We start from the raw sequence: 23,179 nt of genomic DNA on the forward strand, positions 1-23,179 counted from the left end.
ATTTAGGGTTTGTGGTTTTTTGGTTTGTGGTTTTTTTTTTTTTCCCCCCTCTGCAGTTAGGAAAAGCCCTTTTTTTAGCTGTGAACTTTTTTTTCCACAAAAAAAAAAAATGCCCAAATCTTAATAAAATCTGAAGGTGGCAGTAACAAAACAGTAGCAGGGCTACGGCTACAGCTTCTAGGGCAGGTTTGTGTCATACAAAGAAGCCATCCCCAACCCACTGCTAAGCTAAGTCTGTAAGGTCTCACAGCGCAGCACTGTGAGTCTAGAAGGCTTTGTGGCTTGTAAGCCCAGTGTCTCCAGCAGGATTGTCCATCCCTGCACTGGGAAGAGCAGTGTTTGCCCAGCAGGGCTGTATTACAGGCAGAAGCTGTCTGTGCAGAGAGCCCACAGGCATGCCCACCCCTCAGCATGTTTGAACACCTCCTGCGAACACGAAGAAGGTGCATGTACAGGGGTGAGAATGTTTGCAGGTTTTGTCTGGGGAAAGTTAACGTACAGAGAGGCTTTTAGGCACGATGGTTTTACTGTGTTCATATTTTATACCCTTTATAATATCAGCAGAATGTATCACACTGAAACCGTAAATTGATTTGCATGGGTTGGTCATCTCAGAACAATGTCCAGCCTGCAGCAAACAGATATGCTGTACTTCGGTTCAGAGATAAGGTGTCTCTTAGTTTGTCAGTGGTAAAAATATTATCACTGGTATTGCTGGCCTGTAGCTGTGGTCTGGAGCACCCCATGGCTCCTCCTGCTAGTCCCATGGTTCCTCCTTCATCTTTCCCCGCAGCCAAAGGGGAAGTTCAGCGAAGTTCACCCACCACCACCAGGAACTGTCCAAGAGGCGTGGCTGCGATAGAGAGTGATAAAGCAGCAGCCATCGCCATGGGTGACTGGCATGGGGTCAACCACAGTAAAACCCACCTGAGGAGCGTGTCTGTGAGGTTTCATCCTGAAAAAGGGTGCAGAACAGCTCAATATCCCAATATCTGCTGCTGCAGAGGACAGGGGATAGTAGGTCCAAGTGCCTCATGGAGGCTGCTTGAGATTCCCTTTCCAGATTGCCTGATAAACTGCAGGTGTGGCAGCAGCAACAGGCTTGGTGTGGGGTCTTTGCAAGGGGAGAATATCTGTCAGCTGCCTAATGCTTGTGCCCTCAACCGCAGCAAGGCCAGAAGGCACCCAAGTGTCCCTGCTGCAGTGCTAGCGCCTGACTTCCCTCAATTAGTTGCGTGATGGTCGGTGGGACAGGAGGCTGAGGGGGTGAGCAGGTCTCCCTGGACAGCACGGTGGGGATGATTAGGCAGGGACTGGCAGCGTGCTCCTGCTGCTGCTACTGCTACCGTACGGTGCTTCACGGAGGGGATGCAGAGGCGTAGCAGGCAAGCAGCAGGAGAGTAGGATGCCACATGGCGAGGAGGAGGAAAAGAAAGAGGTGGAGGAGTAGGCAGAAGGGAGATTCAGTTTAACATGGCATGCCAGGCCTCCACTGCTGCTTCCCTCCCTCAGGCCTGCTCATCATGAATTTAATTTGCGCATGGGGTGAGGGGGATTTTGTTGGCATTGTTTTATTCTTATTCGATGTGCTCCTTTGCATGGCAAAAGCTGGGAGTGTGCTCATCGCTGTGCATATAGGCAAACGTGGCCTTGGGTGTCCTTTAGTCTAAGGCCTTGATTCTGCAAACACATCTATAATATAAAAAGCAAGAGGACTTAATAATATACTTAAAGTGACACCTACTTTTGTCTTCATCTCTCTTTCCTTCCCCCTCCTGGTATACTTTTCCTTCTAAATAGCTAGTTTAAGCTCAGTATCTCAAAATCTGAATACAGAAGAGATAGCGTGGTGTTTTTGGGTTTTTTTTTAGATATCAGATTAGAGGCTGACCTCATCTACATAGATTCAGTAAAGCAAATAAAATCCACTTGTGCCCTGTTCCAGCTAAGTTTCAATATAAGACACCCTTTCTAGCAGGAAAGGCTCAGAAAGGGTCAGGCTTTGAATGGTGGTTGATACACAAGGACATTGCCATTTGGAAAGATTTGTCTTAACTTGACTCAGAAGGATTTAGGTATGTACTTCAGTAGATGATTGTTTGCTTTCCTTATAGGCATTAACTTGCTCTCTTAAAAAATTATATTTGGGAAGGCATCTATTGAATTTTTGAGCAAGTTAGTGGAAAGCGGTGCAATTACCTGTAATTCTGAAGGGGGATTAGAAAATTCATAAAAAGCAGAATAGACACACATATATATAGACACACACACACACATACATATATATATATATGTGTGTTTAAAAAACAGATTTCCAAAAACATTCCTGTGCTTTGGTACCGAGGCTCTGAGCAGCGGCAGCCTGCTCCCTCTTCTCAGTAGCTGCAACACCATTACACAGAGACACAGGAGTCACTATTCAAATGTAGCCCCTCAACTTCACAACCACAAGTGGGTTCTATTTTGGTCCTTACTTTTGAGGCTGCTTTTGATGAAGGGATCAGAGTTTTTCAGCTCCCTGCCACTACATGTTGCTGTTGACCTCTACCTGCTTCTAGCTTTTAGAACTTTGTTTCCATTTCTTTAGTGTGAAGGTTGGGGATGGGAATCTGTATTTTTAAAACCTTGGTGCCAGCTGCTGTGTGCTGTTGTACTGTGGCTGACTTTTACCTCCCTTACATTTCCTCTTGTGTTTCTAGATCTGAATTGTCCAAAGTATCTGCTGGAGTATGGCCTCTGGACCCACATATCCTGGTGATCTGAGACACAAACTTGTGTGGCAAATCCTGACCTGATCAAATTGGCAACAGAGCCTCAAGAATTGTTTAGGCACGTAAGGACCACTGATTTCGGTAGCTGGTAAGCCCCAAACTGAGAATCTGTGCATTTTTTTTTTTCCTGTGGCTTGATGCATCCCCTTCAAAATCAGTTTTTTCTATACTGCCTTTTTCTTTCCTCCCCACTGAGCAGACAGTGGTTCTGGTTATTCCCACACTGCTGCTGTATGATCTCTGGACAATATTTCCAGTGGGCTGTCATAAATCTTCAGTCCTCTTGCATTTCATGTTGTCTTCAGGCAGCCTGGGTTACAGCTGAGGCCGTGGGGCAGCCAGCAAGGGAGTGAGACCCTGCAGGTTCATGGTGTGCAGGGTTAGGCACAAACCTCGAGTACCATCCACACGTGACATTGGGGGAACTTACTCAGACTGACCCTCTCCTTGTACAGCTCGGTAGCCTAATACTGAGTAATAACATGATATTTTAATATTGCTCTTGTTGAAGAAAAGAGATAGAGGTACTATTGGGAGACGGATTTTTAGCGGTTAAAGGGAACTGGCTTTTGGACTTTTTAATCTTGCACTCTTGCTTCTGTCCCACAGCTTGGCTGGGTAACCCTTCAAGGTTATAGTAACACCTTTTATGCCTTTTTTTGCTCATTACTAGAAGTATCTCAATCGTTATCCACCTTTATGAATCACCTGGAGATGCAAGTGAGACATAAATGCAAAAATAGTATTATTGGTATTGTATTATTATTTTTCCCAAGGAAATCGCTGTTTTCCACAAAGCAGGGCACATGATTTCTTGTTTATTGTGTAGTAATAGCCTTGTGTTGTGATGGTAAGTAGGACACAGATACAGCTTTTCAGTGATGTACAGTACTCTTTCTTATCTTTAATTAAATGCTATTCCCTTGTATTGGAACATATTCTGTGATTACACATGTTTACAGTCTCTAAGTAACTTACCACCAAATACACTAATGAAAATCGGTGCCCCAAAGCGACTTGTGCCTTTTGTCCTGTACTGTCCCACACCTCTCTCATTTATAATTTTTTTATTATTACTTCCAGTCTCCATTTTAAAAATTAAAGGGTTGAATTAAACACTTTCTTATGAATTTACTCCAGCCATCTCTGCTTTTGATCTGGGGACATGTACCTATCTAGCTCTCTCTGCCCTTCCCCAGAACAGTAACCCCTGGGGATACCATAGAGCATAGAGATGATACAATTTAATAAAGTCACAATAAAACATCCAAGGCCTCTCATACTTTTTCACTTTCTTTAACTCAATTTATTTTTCATTTCATGGACAGAGATTTAGTCCTGGTATTAGTTTATGATTTTGCTGAAAGAATTACCGAACACATACAAAAAGGAAATATTATTTTTATTATTTATTTTGTGCCATGTATACCATAGGAAAAAAAAAAGAGTTGAAATCACTTCAGTACCGCTGTGTTTTTCATTACAAAGTTATTACATATAGAAATTACTCCAAATTATCTGAAATGAATGGAAATTATGAGGTTTAAATTCCCCAGGTTACTGCAAGCACAGCACTGGAAATTTATTTTGTCATCTTGCTGAACATAATTGCTACAACAAAATTTCTTCCATTTTACAACCGCAGCATAACTTATTTATACCAGTGTTGTTGTAATTTTACATCAATAAGTTGCATGGGAAGGAGTATACAGGTGGTAATTGAAAACAATAATTTGTTGTGGGGTCCAGGTGGAACAGTTGGCTCAGAAAAGACTTGTTCGCTGCTCTGTAGATGCTTAGCATCTCTGTGGCCTTTGACTAGGGTGCTATCAAATCTCTGGTCCACCCAGCACTGAAGTGGCCTGATCATCCTAAATTACATTTCAAAGGGAGGCGAGAGCTACAACAGATCTATCATCGTGGCACCGACCTGCAGCTCACATGGGGAAGCAGAAGCAGAAGTGTGGTGCCTGAGAAGGCAAAATCAAAACTGGGCATGTGAACAAGTGGTGTGTGCGATCCTGGAGTCAGGAGCAGCATCCTTGAAGGAACCGAGCTGGAAGGAAACACAATCCAGGTCTGGGGCGTGCATGTAATGGCCAATACCAGCTGTTGCCCCTGGCTTTTCAGCTCAACCAACTTCAATGAGTGTGGCAATACAATGTCGTTTGTTTGTTGAAGGGAATGCTGTTATTTGATCATTTTCAATTAAGATGTGAGTAGTTGCCTGAGACACAAGCAATGACGTTCACATTCATACTTTGCTCCACTCTTTATGAACAGGAATGTGTAATTTGGGTGCAATACACAAGCACTCCCCGGCCAGGCATCTGCACTTCTGCGATCCGTAATTGTCAACAGGAATAATGAAACTGCAGAGGCTGGTACTGAACCTAGAAACTGATGAATTTCCCTGTTTGAGTTCCATTGGCCAAGTTAAAATAATAAAAAATAATAATTACAATGCTAATACGTTACTATGGATATACCTTATTTAGATAAAATAAAATAGGAAGAACACAGAGGGATAAAGAACAAGAATGAGTGAGGTGACATTCTCTTCTGCTGTTCAGACTCAGATTTTCATGATTCACAAGAGACAGGCTGGAACGTTTCTGTCACGAGTTCAAGCTGAAGATTTCATTGCCACATTCAGAGCTTAGAGGCCTTTGTTATTTAAACAATCCAAAGATTTCAAATCCTCTTAAAATCATCTGAGAAGGGAAAGAGAAGAAATTGGTTGAAACTTGCACTTGAAAGCAGAGGAGAGCTGTATGGATCCCAAATTTCAGGTTAAGTTCTGAGGAGCATCTGTGGAGAGAGGAGGGGTTCTTTGTTCCCTCCACATGCAAACCAAGTTGCACATGAATCTCTCTCTCTTTCTTTTGACAAAGTTATGCATTTCCATAATGGAGCAAGCTTTATAAGTACCTCTTCAGACAAAAATATCCCTCAAATTCTAGGAGTTTTTCAGGGATTTTTTTTTAACAGCAAAACTAGTGCTGGTTCACAAAACTCAGTTTATTGCACCAAGCAATGATGGCATTTGTTTTCCAAAGACACAAACAATCCTTGGATTGAAGTTGTTGGGGAAGATGTGCCAGCTTTTTTAAAAAAAGCCTCCCCAGCAACAGTGGATTTTTTCCATCTTTTTTTCTCTTTTTCTTTTTCTTTTTTCCCTCCAAATAACAGTCCTAACCTGGGCGTAACATGTATGTCCAAATGACATTCATAGTGGGACAGAACATATATAGCAGATGGGATGCTTGACTCTTACTTACTTTGGATGCTTGGAAAGTGTGTTCCCCTCTGCTTTTGCCTGCATGTGCACGCAGATGCAGGCAGACCTTTGCAGGATAAGAGAAGGTGCTGGAGAGAATGATCTGGCTTTTAGAAAGACCCTCAAGTTACAAATGTAGGGGCAGGTCTTGCTCTCACTGCAGTCCCTGAGGGTCCTGCAAATGATTTCAGTGGGGACACAACTGAATCTCTACTGTTGGAAAGTCTGAAGCTTAAACAGACCAAATTCTGCCTTTAGGAATGCACCCTTTAAACTGAAGAAGGAAAATACAGGGCCAAATACTGCATTTTATTTGATTAAGAAAAAAAAATAGTTTTTCTTCTGCTCTGGCTTACTGGTTCCATTATTTTATTTTTTTGGGTGGGGGCAGAGGTATTGTTTTGATTTTGTTTTAATTGAAAAAGGTGTGGGAGAAAACTGGGCCCCATCATTTGTACTGTTACCTAGCACGTTTGGAAAGAGTTGGGAAAACGAGAGGCGCTGCAGGGAAAAAAAAAAAACCAGAAAAAAAAAAAAAAAAAAGCTCAAAGAACCCCACAGACCATAGACTGAGCAGGGGACTCCAGGGAAGGTTTAGGATGTAAATGTTGAGAAAATCTCATTTTCTAAATTCACTCCTGGAAACAACTGCAAGAGACAGATGCCAAAAATAAGGGGACACCAAACGTCTTGAAAACACAGCAAAATCTGCATTGCTTTTGCTCTCTCCAAGAAGTCTTGGGAATGGGACAGGGGATAACACATTATCCTCTTAAGCCTTCATTTCACTGAACCCTCAAATAGGCTGGTGTCATGGAAAAGAAAATCAAGTGGATGAACGTTGCAATTTATATATATTTGAATAGATAACAAGAACAATTTTACTGTTTGCCATAAATGAAAAACCCCACCAAATCATTCCTCTGATTGAGGTTCTGAAGCTCTGTTTATGGCTGCAAAGTGATTTGATACAAAAAAATCACACATTTTGAGTTATTATATCACCCAGAAATTTGATGCCACTTAACTATGTAATTTTCAGAAATGATATAAAACCGCTGCAGAAAAATATTCAGGGAAGCCCAAAAGACCTCTTTTTATCTTTTTTTATGGGTCTAAAATGAGAACTCGCAGAGATCCTTGCACTGTATGTGAAGGCTGAACTGCCACCTCGGGAGCTTTATTAATATGTATGTAAATATGATCTGGTTAGATCCTGTGTTTCTGTGTCTTTTCACAAGGTGGAGCGGCTAAGCTGATCAGATCAACGCCCTGTGTTTATTTTTTTTTTCTGCCCAAGCAGCAACATTTAAAGATTCAAAGAGAATGAGGACAGCAGCCTCATTTATGTCAAGATTGTCTCAAACGTCGTTCCTTCCTTCCTCCCTTCCTTCCTTCCTTCCTCCCTTCCTTCCTCCCTCCCTTCCTTCCTTCCTCCTCTCTTCCTTCCCTCCCTTCCTTCCTTCTCTTCCCCCCACCCCCCCCCAACTCCCAGATCTGTATCAAAACCAATTTACTTCTAACTTAGCATGAGCTTTCTCAGTAAAGACTGGGAAAAAACTAAAATCACATCACACAGAATTTGCAGCTCCAATTTTTCTTGCACTGAAAAGTTATTTGAGCAAATGGGGAGAAAGTGGAAATTCATTCGAAATGTGTCCAAGTGACACATCAGGCTTATCCTCTGTGAGGATATTGGGACTCCCTCTTTACACTGAAGCCACTGTTATTTATGTATCTATATCCATGCCAAATTTTAGCTAAAGACTTTGCACGATTGAAAAAAAATGATAAAAAAGAAACCCAGAAGCTGAACATGTGTGTGCGGAGAGTTCTTGACTCATCATGCCTTGTTGTATGTAGGATAAAACTGAATACTTAACATTATATTAGCTTGTTTTCCCCTGTGGTAAGGACAGTGTTTCTAGATGAGAACTCCTCAAATCCCTGGATATTATGAAGACAGGAAAGATTATTACCTTGATACAAGTTATTTTGTGCAAGACTCTCCCCCCTAATTTAAACCAGGGGATTATAGCGTCTTCACAGCTAGCAAAAAAAGCTTGTGCTCTTGTTGCAGGTTATGCTCCCGTTTCGCCTGTTTTTTCCTTTCTTTCGGGGGATATTTTTTGCGTGGTTGGTCGCGGTTTTTGCTGCGGTTGTTACGCGGCCCCAGGTTTGCAGGCGGCGGGGCCGGCGCTGGGCCGGGGGGGCGCTCGGCGGCAGCCCGGGACAAAGCGGGGCGATGTCGGGGGCCGCCGCTGCCGCCCGGGCAGCCCCCGGGGACCCCGGCCCCTCTTGCGGGGCTGCTACCACCGGCTGCGCCGGGGGCGGGGGGGCGGGGAGAGGAGAGACAAGCGCGGGGCCAGCTGCAGATGGAGGCGGGTCGAGGGATAGGTCAAGGTTAGAAGGAGCTTGCTATTGATCTGGCTTTGAACGCGAGACAGGGAGAGCAGAGAGACTAAAGGGGGAGCTGTGAGACAAGACATTAACAGCTTTCAGTGCTAATGATCACAAGTGCCAGACAAGGGAGGAAAGAGGAGACTGAGAAATCACTTTGGAATTTCTCCCCCCCCTCCCCACCGGGATGTATTTTCGGAGGGGGGGAGGCAGGCTGGGGGCTCAGCCCCCGCAGCCCTGCCCGCAGCCGGCCAGGCGGTGAGGGCGGCCGTGGGGCTCCGGCGGCCCTGCCGCCCCAGGCCGGCGGGGCGGCCGCCTGGTCAATCATTGCCGGCCCTTATCTGCCGCGCTCAGTGCCCACTGGAAGACACTGGTTAATCAATAGATGATGCCCAGTAACTTCCCGATAAGCTGCGCTCCGAAGGGGTGCAGCTTCCTGCAGCTCGCCGAGAAAGGGCCGCAGCCGCTGCGAGCCGGACTTTGCACCCCCGTGGGTGGAAAGTGACCCCCCCACATTCCCCGCCACCAGGGCCGCAGCCCCGCGGAGCGGCCCCGGGGTCGGGCCGCGCTTCGCCCGGCGGGCACGGCCACTTTTTGTGGCCTCGCCAGCCGGGAGTGGAGGAGGGATCAAAGCGGGCAGGGGGGCAAGGGCAGCCCCGTCCCCGCCGGCCTGCCCGGACCCCCTTCCCCGCGGGTGCGGGGGCCAGCGAAGGGGAGCCCCTTCCCTCCGCCCCCCCGAGGGTGCCTCATGCCGACCCGCGGCGCCTGCCCTTCGCCTGCCCGGCGGCGCGGAGCCCCTGCCATCGCCGCGCTCATTTTCCTTTGCAGGACCCGGCTAAACAAACCAGAACACGCACGGCAAAGAATCTAAACGGCTTAAGCGCCGTTAAATGTCTTTTGCGTATTTGCCGTGCGTTAACAGAGGCGGAGGAAGGCAGAGCCGGGGCAGAGGAGGGCACTGCCAGGCTGGCCCGGCGCCCACCGCCCGGCCGCGGACCAGGGGGGGCCGCTGCCCTGGGCGCGCCGTCGGGCCGGGCTGCGGGGGGCCGGGGTCTGGCAGCGCCGAAACGCGAGCTGGGAGCGGTCGGGCGGGTGTAGGGAGGGAAAGGCAGTTTTAGTGGAGGAGGCGAGAGCGATGCTGTTTAGCCAAATTTCTCACAAAGCTGATTAAGGGCACCGAGATGAATTCTGGTCCCCCTCAAAGCTTTCAGGCGATTTAATACAAAAAATATTCATTTAACGTGGAAAGTGAATGACACGACTGCAGAGCAGCTCTCCTGGCGTACTCCGAATGGAGGCTGGGTTTCTTGGGTTTCTGCTCCATCTGCCTCCGAGCCCCCAGCCCTCCCCCTCCTCTCCATTCCCCTCGCCCTGTCCACACCTGGTGCTGAAAAGCTGTTTGCACCGAACAGCTTCCTTGTCTGGGGGGAGAGACGGAGAGAGGAAAAAATAATCGCAGGAGATGAGCTGGGAGAGCGGAGGCAGAGGGGAAAAGTTGGTTTCCAAGAATCTCCTAAGTTAGAAGCGCACGCAGTTGTGAGCATTTACCTGCGTGTGAAATAGGAGGACAAGTGCACCGAGCTGCAGTCCCTGGGAGCCCGGCGTCTCTCGATTCGTGGCTGAGACTTAATTCCTCCAAGGAAAAATCTTCTCTGCCAGGATTTTAAGGGAAGGGGGGTAGGGGGGTGGGAGAAGAAGGTCGGAGCGTGTGTGCGTGTGCGGATCGGGTGTGCGCGCGTGTCCCGCTACCATCACACTTCGGGTAGGGAGAGAGGAGGGAGAAAAAAAAAAACCTCTCCCCAGCCCACACAGATATTTGTGTTGTTGTAAAACTGTTTGAAAGAAATGCAGGGGGGACGTGCTCGCCGCCGAGGAGCTGCTGCGGCGGCGCCTGGAGGGAAGAGCAGCCCGAGACCCCTCGGGAGCCGCCGCCGCCGGGCGCGGACGGCGGGGAGCACGACCCAGCGCCGAGCCTGGCCGGCGGAGCCGCGATGAGTAACGGCGAGGCGGCGGCACCGGCGGGCAGCGCGCCGCAGCCTCCCGCCCGCGCCGCCTTCGGCCGCGGAGCCCGGCGCGGCGCAGCGCGGGCCCCGGCAGCCGCTCCGGCCCCGAGCGCGGCCGGGCCGCCCCGCCGCCCCCGCCCCAGCCGCCCCCGCCGCGGCCGGCGCCGGGCTCGGGGAAGTTTGGCCGTGCGTGAGGATGCGGATCCATGCCTGCCCCCGCTCCCCCCGCCGCCGGCACCCCGCGTCCCCGGGAACGCGGCGCTGCACAAAGCCCGGCGCGGTCCCCAGCCCCGCTGCGCTGTAGGCTGCGTGCGAGCGGGTGTGCGCGAGTGTGTGTGAGTGCGGGTGTGTGCGGTGTGTGCGAGTGGCGTTTCTTGTTCTCTTGCAGGGTACAATGTTAAAAAGCCACCGCTAGTCGCCCCCAGTGCTCCTACTCTCTGGGTCTTTTTGTCTCTAGTGCAGATTAAACGTCACGTCCGCACTTGAACTTGAATTTTATCCCATTGTACAGAGGCAGCCCCAGCCATAGAGAGACAGAGCGCTCCCAGAGAACCAGGACTCCGCCATCTTCACATTGCAATATATAATAGTAATAGCCAGCACCAGCCCAGCTGCACTGGGGGCTTCCTTCCTTCCAGTCCCAGTGCCAGGCGAGGGGGGAAGAGTGCAAAGTGGTGCAGGAGCACTGGCAATCCAAAAGCACCAGGGCAAAGCAGTGCCACTTGAACTGGGAAAGAGGAGACACAGTTTTGGCTACCCCTTTTCAAAAAAATTCTCTCTATATATCTACCCAGCAAGGGTCAATCTCTGAAAAACATTTTTTTTGGCATTTTTTTTTTGTGTGGGGCCAATCCCAATTCTAGTACTTTTTTTTATATTTCTGCTTTTTTTTCTTTATTTTGTTTTATTTTCTCTCTCTCTCTTTTTTTTTTTTTTTTTTTTTTTTTTTTTTTTTTTACCCTCCTGGTGGAAAAGCGCACTTGCCAATTTGCCAAGCACTCTGGAAAGAGGGAAAGAGAAAAGTGTCACTGGCGGTGCATATCCTCCTAAGTTCAAGAAGAGATCTGGAAGTCCAAGTGGCAGAAGCAGTGGAGAAAAGACAGAGTGTGTGAAAGAGAGAGAAAAAAGAGCGAGAAAGAGCTTTTCCTGATGATGATGATTTTTAATTGAGAGGGGATCCCATCCAGTGCACCACAGCAGCAACAAAAAGGAGGCTTTTTTTCCTTTTCTTTCTTTTTTTTTTTTTGAAAGAAGAAGAACTCGATAAAGAAGAAGAAGAAGAAAGAGGAAAAAAAAAAAAAAAAAAGAGGAGGAGGATCGCCCCCCCAGCACATCCCCCCAAACCAGTGCAGCTCTCCAGGCGATGCCAGTGTAAATGCCAGGGCAATGTCCCGTCGCAAGCAGGGAAACCCGCAGCACTTGTCACAAAGAGAGATTATCACACGTAAGTTTGAACTTGGAACCAAACCGAGCCGAAATCGAGGAGCAAAATTAGGGAAGGGGAGGAAGCGGTTGGGGGGGGGTGGGGGGGGGGGGAGACTCCAGGAGCAACCAAAGCTGGTAAATGACTTCAGAGAGAGGGAGAGGAGAAGGGAATTAAAGAGGGGAGGGGGGTGTGTGGCTGGGGGATGGGCTGGGGGTGGAGGGGGGGAGAAGCCCGAAGTTTGCTGTGCGTTTTTGCAGCGGTGCGGAGGTGAGGCGGGCGGGCAGGCGGGCGGCGTGGAGCGGGGAAGGCGCTGCCGGCGGGGAGAGCGCGGCGCGGCGCGGGGGGCGCGGGGCTCCCCCGGGAGCGGGCGCGGGGGGCGGCGGAGAGGGGCGCGCCGGGCCGGGCCACCCCGCGGGGCTCCGCCGCTCGCCCCCGGCCCTGCTCTTCGTTCCCTGCTCCGGGGGCAGCGCGGAGCGGTGGGAAAAGTTGGCTAAGCGCCTTGCCTCGGCGTGACAGCCCGGCCGGGAGGTGTGTGTACGGGGGGGGGGGGGGGGGGGGGGGTGCGGACCGAGGTGGGTAGCAAGGGGGGGAAAGCGGAGCGGCCAGGGGGGGACTTAACGGGAAGCACACGGAGGCAGTGGGCCGGCCGGGGCAGGCGGGCCGGCAGCGGCGGGCGCCGAGCCCCCCGGCGCGGGGGCGCGGGGCAGGTAGATGGGCAGGCTGCACCCTGCCCGCCCCAGGTGCATCGCCGGCGGGGGGAGATAACTCTCCTCCAAGAGGGGAAGGGAAGGCAGGATGAACTCGGTTGGGGCTAGAGGCAAGGCTGCAGAGGGCTGGGGACGGACGGGGGTGTCTATCGGTGGCGGGGGACGCGGAGAGAGCTAAGGCGGGGGACGGGGCTGGAGGGCACGAAATGCCGGGCAGCGGCACCGGCTCGGGTGCCCGGGCAGGGAGCAGAGGCTGCACTTTGCTGAAGCCCCCATCGTGAAATGAAAACACACACATTACTCTCCCCCCCCAATAGGGAAGGAAAAAATAAAGCGGGGGGAGGGAAGGAGACGCCCCCCCTCCCTCCAGCTCCAGCATCCCCCCTCCTCCCCGTTCCCACCCCTCCAGCCCCGGGAGAGGGGCGACCGCCTGCAGGCAGAGTAGGGGGCAGACCTCCGCGCCGGGCGCCCCGCTCCGCTGCTCCGCCGCTCCCGTCCCCGCGGGGCTTTTACCGCTGGGGGGGGAGGGGGGGCGCCTCCCGGGGCGCGGGACCCTCAGAGCTCCCCACTGCGCCGCCGCCACCGGGGCGGGGCGGGGGGGGAGGTCAGGTCAGGGAGGTCCCAGTTTACCTCCTATAGCATCTGACCCGTTTGGGGGGCTGGTAGAAAATGCCCGGCGAGGTTTCGAGGTTTGGGGGGGCGGGGACCAGGATGGGGCCCCGCACCCCGCCGGGAAGGCCGGCTCCCCCCCCCCCCCCCCCAAGTCCGCAAGTTGCTGTGCTGCGGGGGGCGGCGGTGCGCATGGAGCCAGCCCGGGGCTGAGCCTGAGCCGCGGCGGATCCGAATATTTATGTTGAGATTTTAAAGAATTTAAATAAATAAATAAAATATTCCCCCGGCTTCTCTCCCCTCCCCTGAAAGCCAAGAATAGGAGCCATCTGCCAGGAGCATTTGGTGCTTGCGAGCTCCTCTCTTTCTTTGTTACCGGTGATAAATTTCTGTTTGTAAGATTTCCTTGGGAATCGAGATATGTATATAATTTTTCCACCTCCTGTGAGGTTGTTTTTCTTTTCGTAGAGGAGGGTTGTGGGGGGACGGTTTGGGTCCCGAAATTTCAATTTCTTTCGCTCTGTCTTTCCTTTCCCCCCCCCCTCCCTTTTTTTTTTTTTTTTTCTTGGTGTGCGCCTTTATTTTTTAACCCGTTCCTCCTTTCCCCCCCCATCCCCCCTCCCGCCCCAGCCCATCAGCTGGTGGAACACAAATGAAGATGCATCTGGTATTTAGCTCTTTCTGGGGGGTTTCTTTTTAATTCATTGTTATTTTGGAACCAGATTTGCATCACCATAAAAGGTGGATTTCCCCCCCTCCTCAATTCCCTCCCCTTCGTTAACTGCATTTTTGTTTTTAACCATCCGGTTTGGAAAATGCATTTCCCTTTTTGTTGATGGCTTCTTCCCACCCCCCCCACCCCCCCCTTTTTTTTAAATTTATATATTTTTTTATTTTTTAAGAAAAAGCATCAACAACCCTCTAAATCGCCCAGTGCAATTTCTCCCACTTCTCTTGTCTCACTTGCAAGGAGATGTGGGGTGTTGAAAGGGGGTGTGCGGAAAATCTGGTTTGTTGTGCACGTCTGATTTTGTTTAAAGGGGTGAAACATTTCTTGCTGCTGTTGCTGCTGGGGGGGGGGGGGGGGGGGAGGTGGGGTGGAGAAGAGAGCCAGGTAGGTTTGTTCTTCCAATTTGATCTCCTTTTCTGATCGCTTTACTTGAAAGTAAATAATGAGACAGGAGAGCATTAAAAGGTGCCGAGGAGCTGCGTGTACAATGGGTTTAGCGGGGAGGCTGGGGAGGAATGGAGAGCAGAGCGGTACGCCGCTTCCCTCCCTCTCCTCCTGTATTTATTTATCTCTCCATCCTGAGGAAGCTGGCGGAGAAATCACGCTGCATACTGAACAGTGGCAGAAAAAAATTAAGGTATCCAGGGGAGGAGGTGGTGGGGGCCGGGGGGCTGCGGCTGGGGCTGGGGAGCAGGAAGCACAGGCATTGCAGCGCACAGGCACTGAGCCTCAGCTGCGGGCTTGCAGGAGGGGGGTTTCGCAATCTCCGCACTCCTCAGGAAGGTGTCATTCGTGGGGGGAAAAGGAGCCAGGGAGACTGTTCTCTGTAAGGGGGAGTTTGGAAAGTAGCGGGCAATGGAATGGGAAACCGAAACACTTTCAACAAAGTAAAGCCAACCCCAAGCCAAGCTCCCAAAGCTGGGATGAATTGATGCAGTTTTCAGAAATCTTGTATTTATGTCATGTTTAGCATGGGCTTCCCCCCCCCCGCCTCTTTCTCCCTTTTTGGCGTCTGTCAGGAGAGTTGCATTTCAGGATGGATTGGAGGTCTGTGCCAGGCAAGGACAGAGAGATTGGGAGAGAGATGGAGGGTGGTGGGGGTGGGTGAGGGAGAGGGAGAGAGAAGGGTTTTCTGACACTGCTCAGCTGGAGTTTATTGGGTTTCATGCTCTTGGTGTTCAGAGAAACGTTTAGATCCTGAGTGTAAGACAAACAAACAAACACAAAAAGCAGAGAGGCTGCAACGTAGTTATGCTCCAGAGTTGCAGCGTCTCATTAGCACAGTGGTCTTTAAGACTGCAAAACGGAGTGGCCTGTTTCTCCTTGCCAGTCTTTCCCAGGCAGCCTTGTAAGGGATGCATGTGCAGGACAAAAAGAGAGGAAACACATGCAGAGAAAAGAGCAGCTCTGGACTTTTCTTCAGTGGTGGTGGACAGAACAAACTTGGTAGCCGAGCTCATTTTAATGGGTGGACAAAGCAGAAGAGGCGATCACGTAGGGAAGAGGAGGCTGAGCTGTTAAGCTGTTCTGTGCAAAGAAACGTTACTTTGGTTTGATTCAAGTTGCTGAGTTTCCAGCTTCAGATCTTCTGTTTTTAACTTGAGAAATCTGGTTTCAAACTAGCCTTGCATTTTGCATTTGAAGGACATGTGAAAGGCAAGAGCATGTGAAAAGCTCACTGGTAGCAGTTTTGCAGAAGGTGGCAAACCAAGAACATTTCTGTAGAGCAACAGCAAAGATTGGGAGGGAAAGGCACAGTAAAATCATAAAATTCCAGGTAGAGAACCAGGTTTCCCAAGGAGGCTCCTCACTACCTGGTCAACAGGTTCCATAGGAAGAGTAGTAATTTCCTTTATCACTTTGTATTTGTGTGTAGTCATTAAAAATAATTATAAAAAAACCCCTATGAATTTTTGCATGTCAAAGTTTTGCAAATTCCTTCAAGGAGGTTTTCTTAAAATGAATTTAGATTTAGTGCAATTAAGGTACTTTTCCTACAGACGACACCCCTTCCCCCCCCCCCCCCCCCCCCCCCATGTAATCAACTCTAATACGAAGAGAATGTAAGCTGTGACTGAAGAATTAGAGGAAATTATTATTATTTTGGAGATGGCTGCATTTTTCATATCTGCCTAGCTGTGCACAGAAAAGCTTAACATGCTCTTAAAAGACATTACATGTGTTGGCTTTAAATAGGGCAGGAAAAAAGCCCAAAAATGGTTGTGTGCTGTTGACTTCCAGGTTGCCTTTCATTTGAATATATTTGTATTGGACTTTCAAGATAAAAAAGAAAAATAAAGCAAATTTTCATAGTTTCTGATCTTTTAAAATATTTTACAAAATCTAGTGCAGAGTAACTAGATTGTGGATGTGGGTTGTTCTGTCCTTTTTGGTTGATGTGCTCAGGGGCTTAAATGGATGTACAGTGGGTGAGAAATAATTTTGCATTTTTTTGCTGGTCGGCAGATGCAGAGCATATTTTGTCAGGCTAATTTAAATATTGAGAAATAAAGGTCTTGAAGATTTTACAACCTGGCTGCCTTTAACAGGAACGGTTGGAGCCCTTGTCTTGCGCAAAATGTACGTTTCTCTGTAGAACAAAGGGTTGTCTTGTGGCATATTTGACAATAATTATGACTTAGAGGAGTATGCGCTCGTAGAAGTAGTACAAATTATTGATATCAGTTACCGACTTCAGTTGACACCTCTTCAGCGGCTCTTCCCAGGGCTGCGCTTGCTGCTAGCGAACCCTTCGCTCAAAAAATGCCTCGCACAAGGTGGTCGCTCCCCTTCCGTTTCCCACCTGGATTACTTCGAGCTCCGTCTTGTTTGTTGATGGAAAATACTTTCCAAAATAAACTTTGCTGGCTTGCTCAGCCGCCTCGCGAGCCTGCCTTGTGCCCCTGGCGAGAAGTGGCGGGTGTTGGCGACTAGGGGGAGCTCGCAGCCCGTGTGATGGGCTGCGGGGCCGGCCCTGCCCGGCTGCGGCTGCGGCGCGGTGCGCTGCCCCGGGAAACAGCCGCCGCGGCTCCGGCGCTCCACGGCGCTGAGCGGTGCTCCCAGTGTAAAGTTGTAGTATCGATTTTCACGAGGAGATCTATATAGCGCTAGCTGAGAGGGGCTGCGAGCCAGACAAATCTCTCTTTAGCTAAATCCCGGCTGATTAATTGGTTTGGGCGGACAGGAGTTTTTAATTAAAATGAGTTTTTAACAGTGCCTTTTATTGTCAACATGCAAAGTTTAAATTCTCGATTTGTCCTCGTCAGATGATGGCAGTCGGGGGGTAATGATACCTGTACATGAGCAAGTCTGTGTGTGTGTGGGGCGGAACAACCCACGGAGATCCGTTAGTTTGTTCCAGTGGATGTAAAAACACGGAGCGAGGAAGCTGGAGTTCTAGGAAAAAGTGTGCACAGCAATAAAGCAGACATGCACGTACATAATTTGGCATTGATTACATGTCAGAAAGCCACATGTACCCCTGCTGAGAGGATCTGATGTGAGATAGTGTACTGTACTTTGATCTTCAGGTCCTTATAGCAAAAAATCTGCAGTTTATGGAAATAGGCATTTTTTTCCTAGAGAAATAAAGGCAAAATCACATCTGTCACATAGAAGTTGGTGCTGAGCAGCTCACAGGCTGCTCTGCAGGCTTGTGCTGCTCTCTGCTTGCAGTCGGCTTGTGCATCGTGGATGGACTTTAGCGGGACGCTTTCTCGCCCAAACATATAATTTCACGGCGTGCACATGGGAAGCTTCGATCAGGGGATGTTGATTTCACCCAGTCTGAGCAATTCATCAAGTTATGGTATTGTTAACATAGCACAAGCGTCTTCTTATTTTTAGGGTGCAATATGTGCACGGAGGTTATCCTGCGACAGGAAAGCATGCTTTATTCTAACCTGAAAGAGAAGTAAATTAGGTCAGACAAAAGATCAGGGCTGTCATCAGCTGTACAAAAACCCTTCACTCTTGGGTAGAGAGGGCCAGCAATTTATCTGATGATTTCTCTACCTCATTTAATGTTTGAATTGAGGTAGCTGGAAGCATATAGACAGGAGCCAGCTCGTTTGACAGACCGGTAAACTGAAGAGCACAGTGCCCGGGCCGCTGCTGATGCTAGTGTTCCCCAGCCATGGGGAAAACCTTCCCTTCTCCCCTTCCGAAACCTCAGACTTTGCTGACTGTGGCTTTCCTTCCATTCCGTGAGCGTTAACTTTTACCAAGAGAAAAAATTCCATGAGTGTTAACTTTTACCAAGAGAAAACGATTCCTCTCTCTTCTTCCCCTCTCCTCTGCCCACCCAGTGCACGCACACCCATGCTCCCCTTCCTCTTGCTCCCTCCTCTGCCTCCCACTCGTCTCATCCAGGTCGAAGCTGGTGGAAAAGTCTCCCTGCGGAGACCTACTACCCCAAAATGGCTCTCTGCCTCCTTGCTGGAGCATTTCCTTCTTTTCGGTTGCAGTTTGGTTTCGCCAGGGCTGCGTTGCAGTTGTTGATTGAATTTGATCTCCCTCAGTAGCCTCCAGAGAAAACACGCAGAAAAATAAACAGGGGGCTGGGGGTTATCGCCTGCTTTAAAGTTAGCGATACTGTAAAAGCGCTTGGTGAAGCATCAGCATTGGCTGTAGACGGCTTTATATATATGTATATTTTTAATGAGGGAGGGAAAAAGCATCAATAACTGCATGCATTGATAAATGCATGATTCATTCAGCTGCTCTTACTACAGCATCTTCCTCTTTTCGTGTTTATTTACTTTCTGAAAATGTATCTGGGCAGGCTGCACACCGTTCCTCTGCACCCACGGTTACAGCCTCGGAGGCAGTTGTGTGTTCAGCTCCTAAATATCAGTCAAATATGCTTGTTGCCTGCCCTCCTTCCTGAAAAGCTGTTGCTTGCTCGGTACTGTAGATCCTTGCTGGAGCTTTAAGTAGCAGCTTCTTTTTCTTTCTTTCTTGTTTTTCTTTTTTTTTTCTTTTTTTTTTTTTTCCAAAGGATATATAAAAAATGCCTAAAGCAGGCTATTCGAAAACAAATTAAAGCAGAGGGACACACTTCATGCGTTGCAGGCACGCGCCAGTAGAAGGGGGTTAGAAGAATATCATCATTTTACTGGCAAAAGTGACACCAGATCGGGGATTTGATTAATGGTGCAGCATTCACAGGGACTTAGTTCTGTGTTTTTGACATATGCAAGTCTTTTGTGTAGTTGCCTCAGTGCAAGAAATTCTGGTGTTTCTTTTTTTTTTTCCTGGAGCAGCCTGATAATTTGTGTATGTGCTGGATATGCCAAGGTACTTTCCAAAGGCTAAGCACTAGACAGCACAGTATAAAAAAGGAATCCAAAGTTAAGGGAGAGGAAAAAAACACACTGGTTTACTTAACTTTTTTATGACCTCTTTTACTAAGCCACTGGAAGAAGCCATAATTCGCTGAATGTTATAATGAATATGCTTCAATGAAAGTAAAAAAAAAGGCTTAAGAAAATTCGTATATGAGCAACAGTGTGCCATACACAATTGAGAAACACAGTCTCTTTTGAGCCTCATACTTAAGAAAAGAACAGAGCTGTTGTTGTTTAATACATGTTCAAAACTAATTACTTAATTTTGATCATGCCTTTTAAATTCTTGGGTATGAATCTGTGCTTCCAATATCCTTTTCCATGCCAGTTAAAAGCCTGTACCCAAATACTGTTCCTTCTCCTTTTGTGGCACCAAGCGCTCCTTTCTCTCCTTGGTTGTCGTTTAGTTTTAAATAAAACAAATGTATTCACTGGGGAACAAAGAATGCTTTTATATCACATCATCACATCCCATTTTATCTGCGGAGATTTACAGCTTCTGCAGTCTATAGAAGAGCCTGTGTATTTTCCACTCTCAAAAGCAGTAAATAATTTTTTATGAACATATAGTTTACTTAAGAGGAGACACGCACTCCTTCTTTAACACTATATATAGTTTCTGATGAAATAACATCTGACAAGTGTTGGAGATTCACACAGATCCTTGGATATTCTCGGCTTTTGTTCCATTTGGGGTCCGGCGTGGTTATTGTGCAGTTTTCCTTCTTTTCCCTAAACCCTGATGTGTTGCCCAGCTCTTTGTGGCGGTGCTTGGGCTTGCTGCATCTCAGGTGTGTACAGAGGGTTAAACTGCTTTCTGAGGGATTCAGGCTACTTCTGCAAAAGGTGCCTGACTACTAACTCACAGCTGTGTGCGGGCTTGCTCAAGCATTGGAGTGAAACGGGTTCTCCCCCCTCAGCCTCCCTGCACGGCTGGGTCCCGATCCTCTCGTCCTGGTCCCCTGGCTGTCGGTACGCAGCAGGGGCGGCTTGGCAGGCTGTGCCGGGGTGGTGGGCTCTATCCTGGCCGCTGTGGGCCATCGCCACCCACTGTGCCATGCTGCCGGCTGGCATGCAGGGACGGGGGCTGGCGTGCGGCGGCGGGTGACCGGATGGCGGCGGCTTGGCAGCGGCACCGGGGCCACGCATGGTGCGGCGGAGCGTGGCTGCTGCTCTGGCTGCCTTTGTGCGCTTTGCACATGCCTGAGAGTTGCTGGGAAAGTGAAGCAGAGCTGTGGGCCCCTGCGTTTCTGGGGCTTCCCCACCAAGTTGCCTCTTTTGGCCGACTCAGACTTCTATTTAGAAAAAAAACCTACAAAGAATTGTTTTTCAGTCCTCAGAAAAATTAAAAATTGATGGCAGATAAGCGGTGCCTAGTACCACTGAGTGTGATGCTGATGCAATATGTAGGCATAAGATCAACTCTGCACCTTGCAGCTGCAGGGAGCTGCGGGGAGGCTCTGGAAACAGGTTATTGATAAACTTTGACGGTGAGGAGCTGCGTCGCCCGCTTTGAGCAGCGTTAGTCTTTGTGCAGCGAGGATCCTGACACCGATCTCGGCGATAACCCAGCCAGAGAGCGTGTGATCCGAGCCATTTCCGTTAAGCATGTTGATGTTACAGTAAATGTAACATGTGGGTGTTGATTGAAGGGACATAATTTTCAGGCCTGCTTTGGGGCAACACCCTGAAGTCACTTCTTTGTGCTCGCTCCCCAGCTAGGCTGAGCTCTTTCTGGATGTGCCTTCAAGACAGCAGTGACTGTGGTGCAGAGAACAGCATGCTCGGCACACTGCGGCACACTTGCGGGTGGCTTTCTGTGCCTGGACACCGGGACCCTGGGAAGCCCCAGCTCATCCCAGAGACGGGTGGCCCCTGGGGTAGCCTGCGCTTCGCCCCCCAGATGGGCACAAAGGCAGGCGGTGGTGGGGTGCTAGGGCAGGCAGGGCACCCAGCAGCACCTCTGTGGCAAAGACACTGGCAGCGCTTGTCTTAACCGTTCAGTTATCGATTTGTGCAGAAACCAACCGTGGAGGGGAGGTTTCACACGCAATACTTTGGCCCAGCACCAAACCGTTCCCTTTTCCCCTTTCTCTGCCTCCTTTTGGTACTGTGGAACAGGGAAAATGAAGATAATAGGTTCGCAACTTTTAGATCCCTTCTTACCTTGGTTCTGCAGTGCAATGAAAAGGCAAGAAAAGAAATTACTGCTGCCCGGACCCAGCCTCACCCGTACCCTGTGAACAAGCATCTACTGTTCTGTCCTTTGAGGGCTTGGAAATGGTTTTTAGTAACACAGTCTTGTTCACTATTAATGGGTATGATTCTGAGACATCTGACAGGCAGAAAGTAGTTGCATGTGCATTTGCTTTAATACTGGGCATGAGAGTATTGTTTGCATGGGGCACATATGCTCTAATGATGTCACCACGCTGAAGTAGGAGTGCTGGTGGTTTTGTGACAGTGCTTTTATGGAATTAAGAAGTTTGTCCACTGTATTTTGACGTGGTTGGCAGCCAGAGAGCTTGGAGACGCTGCTTACAGTCTAGCCAGCAAGTGTAACGCTTTTCAGAGAAAGCAAATGATTTAGATTGTCCGGTTGCATTAATTTCATGAAGCCATTGGATAACAACAGTGTCACTCATGTCCCCATAGATCACCTGTCCCCAGCTCGCTGTGCTCCCTAGGTGGGCAATGCCTAGGCAGTCCTCTTCAGAGAAATCTCTGGGTGCAGAGAAAATGCCAGGCACACCTTAACACACCTGGAAGAACCAGGGCACGAGTCCTGGCTGGAAATAGCTCGTTTGCATTTTTTTTTTTTTTCCTTTTCCCACGTAAGGGAGATGAGATGTTTTCCCTTCTCCTATTTTGTGTAGCTTGATCTCTCCTTCTTAAAAAAAAAGAAATTAATTGTAAATAAATACTTGGGAGGAAACACCTTCCTCTCCTCAAGTCCAGCTACCAACAAACAGCAATAAAACCACAGAGTTAATCAAATAATGTGAAGCGACTCATTTGAAACCACAGACACAAGTGGAGTCAGAACTTTAGATTGAGACTGGCCTAAATTGCCCCATTGGTATTAAAGGACTCCTTAAACAGCCTAAGATCTTGGCTGTTGTATTAACCAGGCATGACTGATGCGTTATGGGCTGGACTTGCAGGCTTTTTTCTCTTTCCCTTTGTGGGTTTTAAATCTCTCCTGTAATGTTACTTGACTGTAGGTTTTTAATGGCTTAATTGAGTTGTCAATAGGAAGCCTTTTATTTTTTTTTAATGCCAAGTAAAAAAAAAATGCAAATCGACATGGATAAAATGCATTTGAAGACCTTTTCAGTATTTTGTTTTTCATTCTTTTATGTCTGTTTTCCACGTCCTGAGTAAGAGGATGTAATATAGCTTCTGCATTGTTGGGTGTATGGCTGGTCTCATGCTTGATGATTTATTAAGCTCAAATCAGAAATAGAGTCGAGGAAAAAAATCTTTTGATAGTTTGAAACCCAATTACTACTGATCACGAGGGCTCGGCATACCAAGAAAACGAAAGCTGAATTTCGGTAATGTGACGACTGCCAAAATATGAAGGAATACCAGATGTTGTTTTAAAAAAGTGCCATTGCAGAGTCCTTGGAAAGAGAGAGTGAGCGAGTGTAAGTGAATAGGCATATGTGGATTTAACTAATATTCAGATGAAGTGTAGAACTGAAAAGAAAGAATTCACAACAGTTTAGCTATTCAAACCTTCTTCATGTTTCCACAGACGCCTGGTCAGGACCCTTATCAAATACAGCACTTTTGCTACATTTTCTGAAGAACACAATTTAAATCACTGGCAAAAAAAAAAAAAAATCCTCACATAAAAAAGATAATAAAGTTGAGTTCTGTGCTTTTCTTTTTATTTGTTA

The 23,179-nt window shown here is 48.5% G+C and overlaps 1 protein-coding gene across 5 annotated transcripts in view; it reads left to right on the forward strand.

The window, feature by feature from the left end:
- Positions 1-10,915: 10,915 nt before the first annotated feature.
- BCL11B (BCL11 transcription factor B) overlaps positions 10,916-23,179 on the forward strand; it is a 97,087-nt gene continuing 84,823 nt past the window's right edge. For 2 of the 5 annotated variants that reach the window (XM_027804923.2, XM_055716499.1), the window contains exon 1: positions 10,919-11,898. In XM_027804923.2, the coding sequence (XP_027660724.2) occupies positions 11,841-11,898 (58 nt within the window). In that variant the 5' untranslated portion in view covers positions 10,919-11,840. Of the gene's footprint in view, positions 11,899-14,371; positions 14,564-23,179 lie in introns of those variants that run through there. The other 3 variants (XM_055716496.1, XM_055716498.1, XM_055716497.1) reach the window with 3 other exon arrangements.

This window comes from Falco cherrug, chromosome 7, assembly GCF_023634085.1.
Source record: "Falco cherrug isolate bFalChe1 chromosome 7, bFalChe1.pri, whole genome shotgun sequence".
NCBI lineage: Eukaryota > Metazoa > Chordata > Aves > Falconiformes > Falconidae > Falco > Falco cherrug.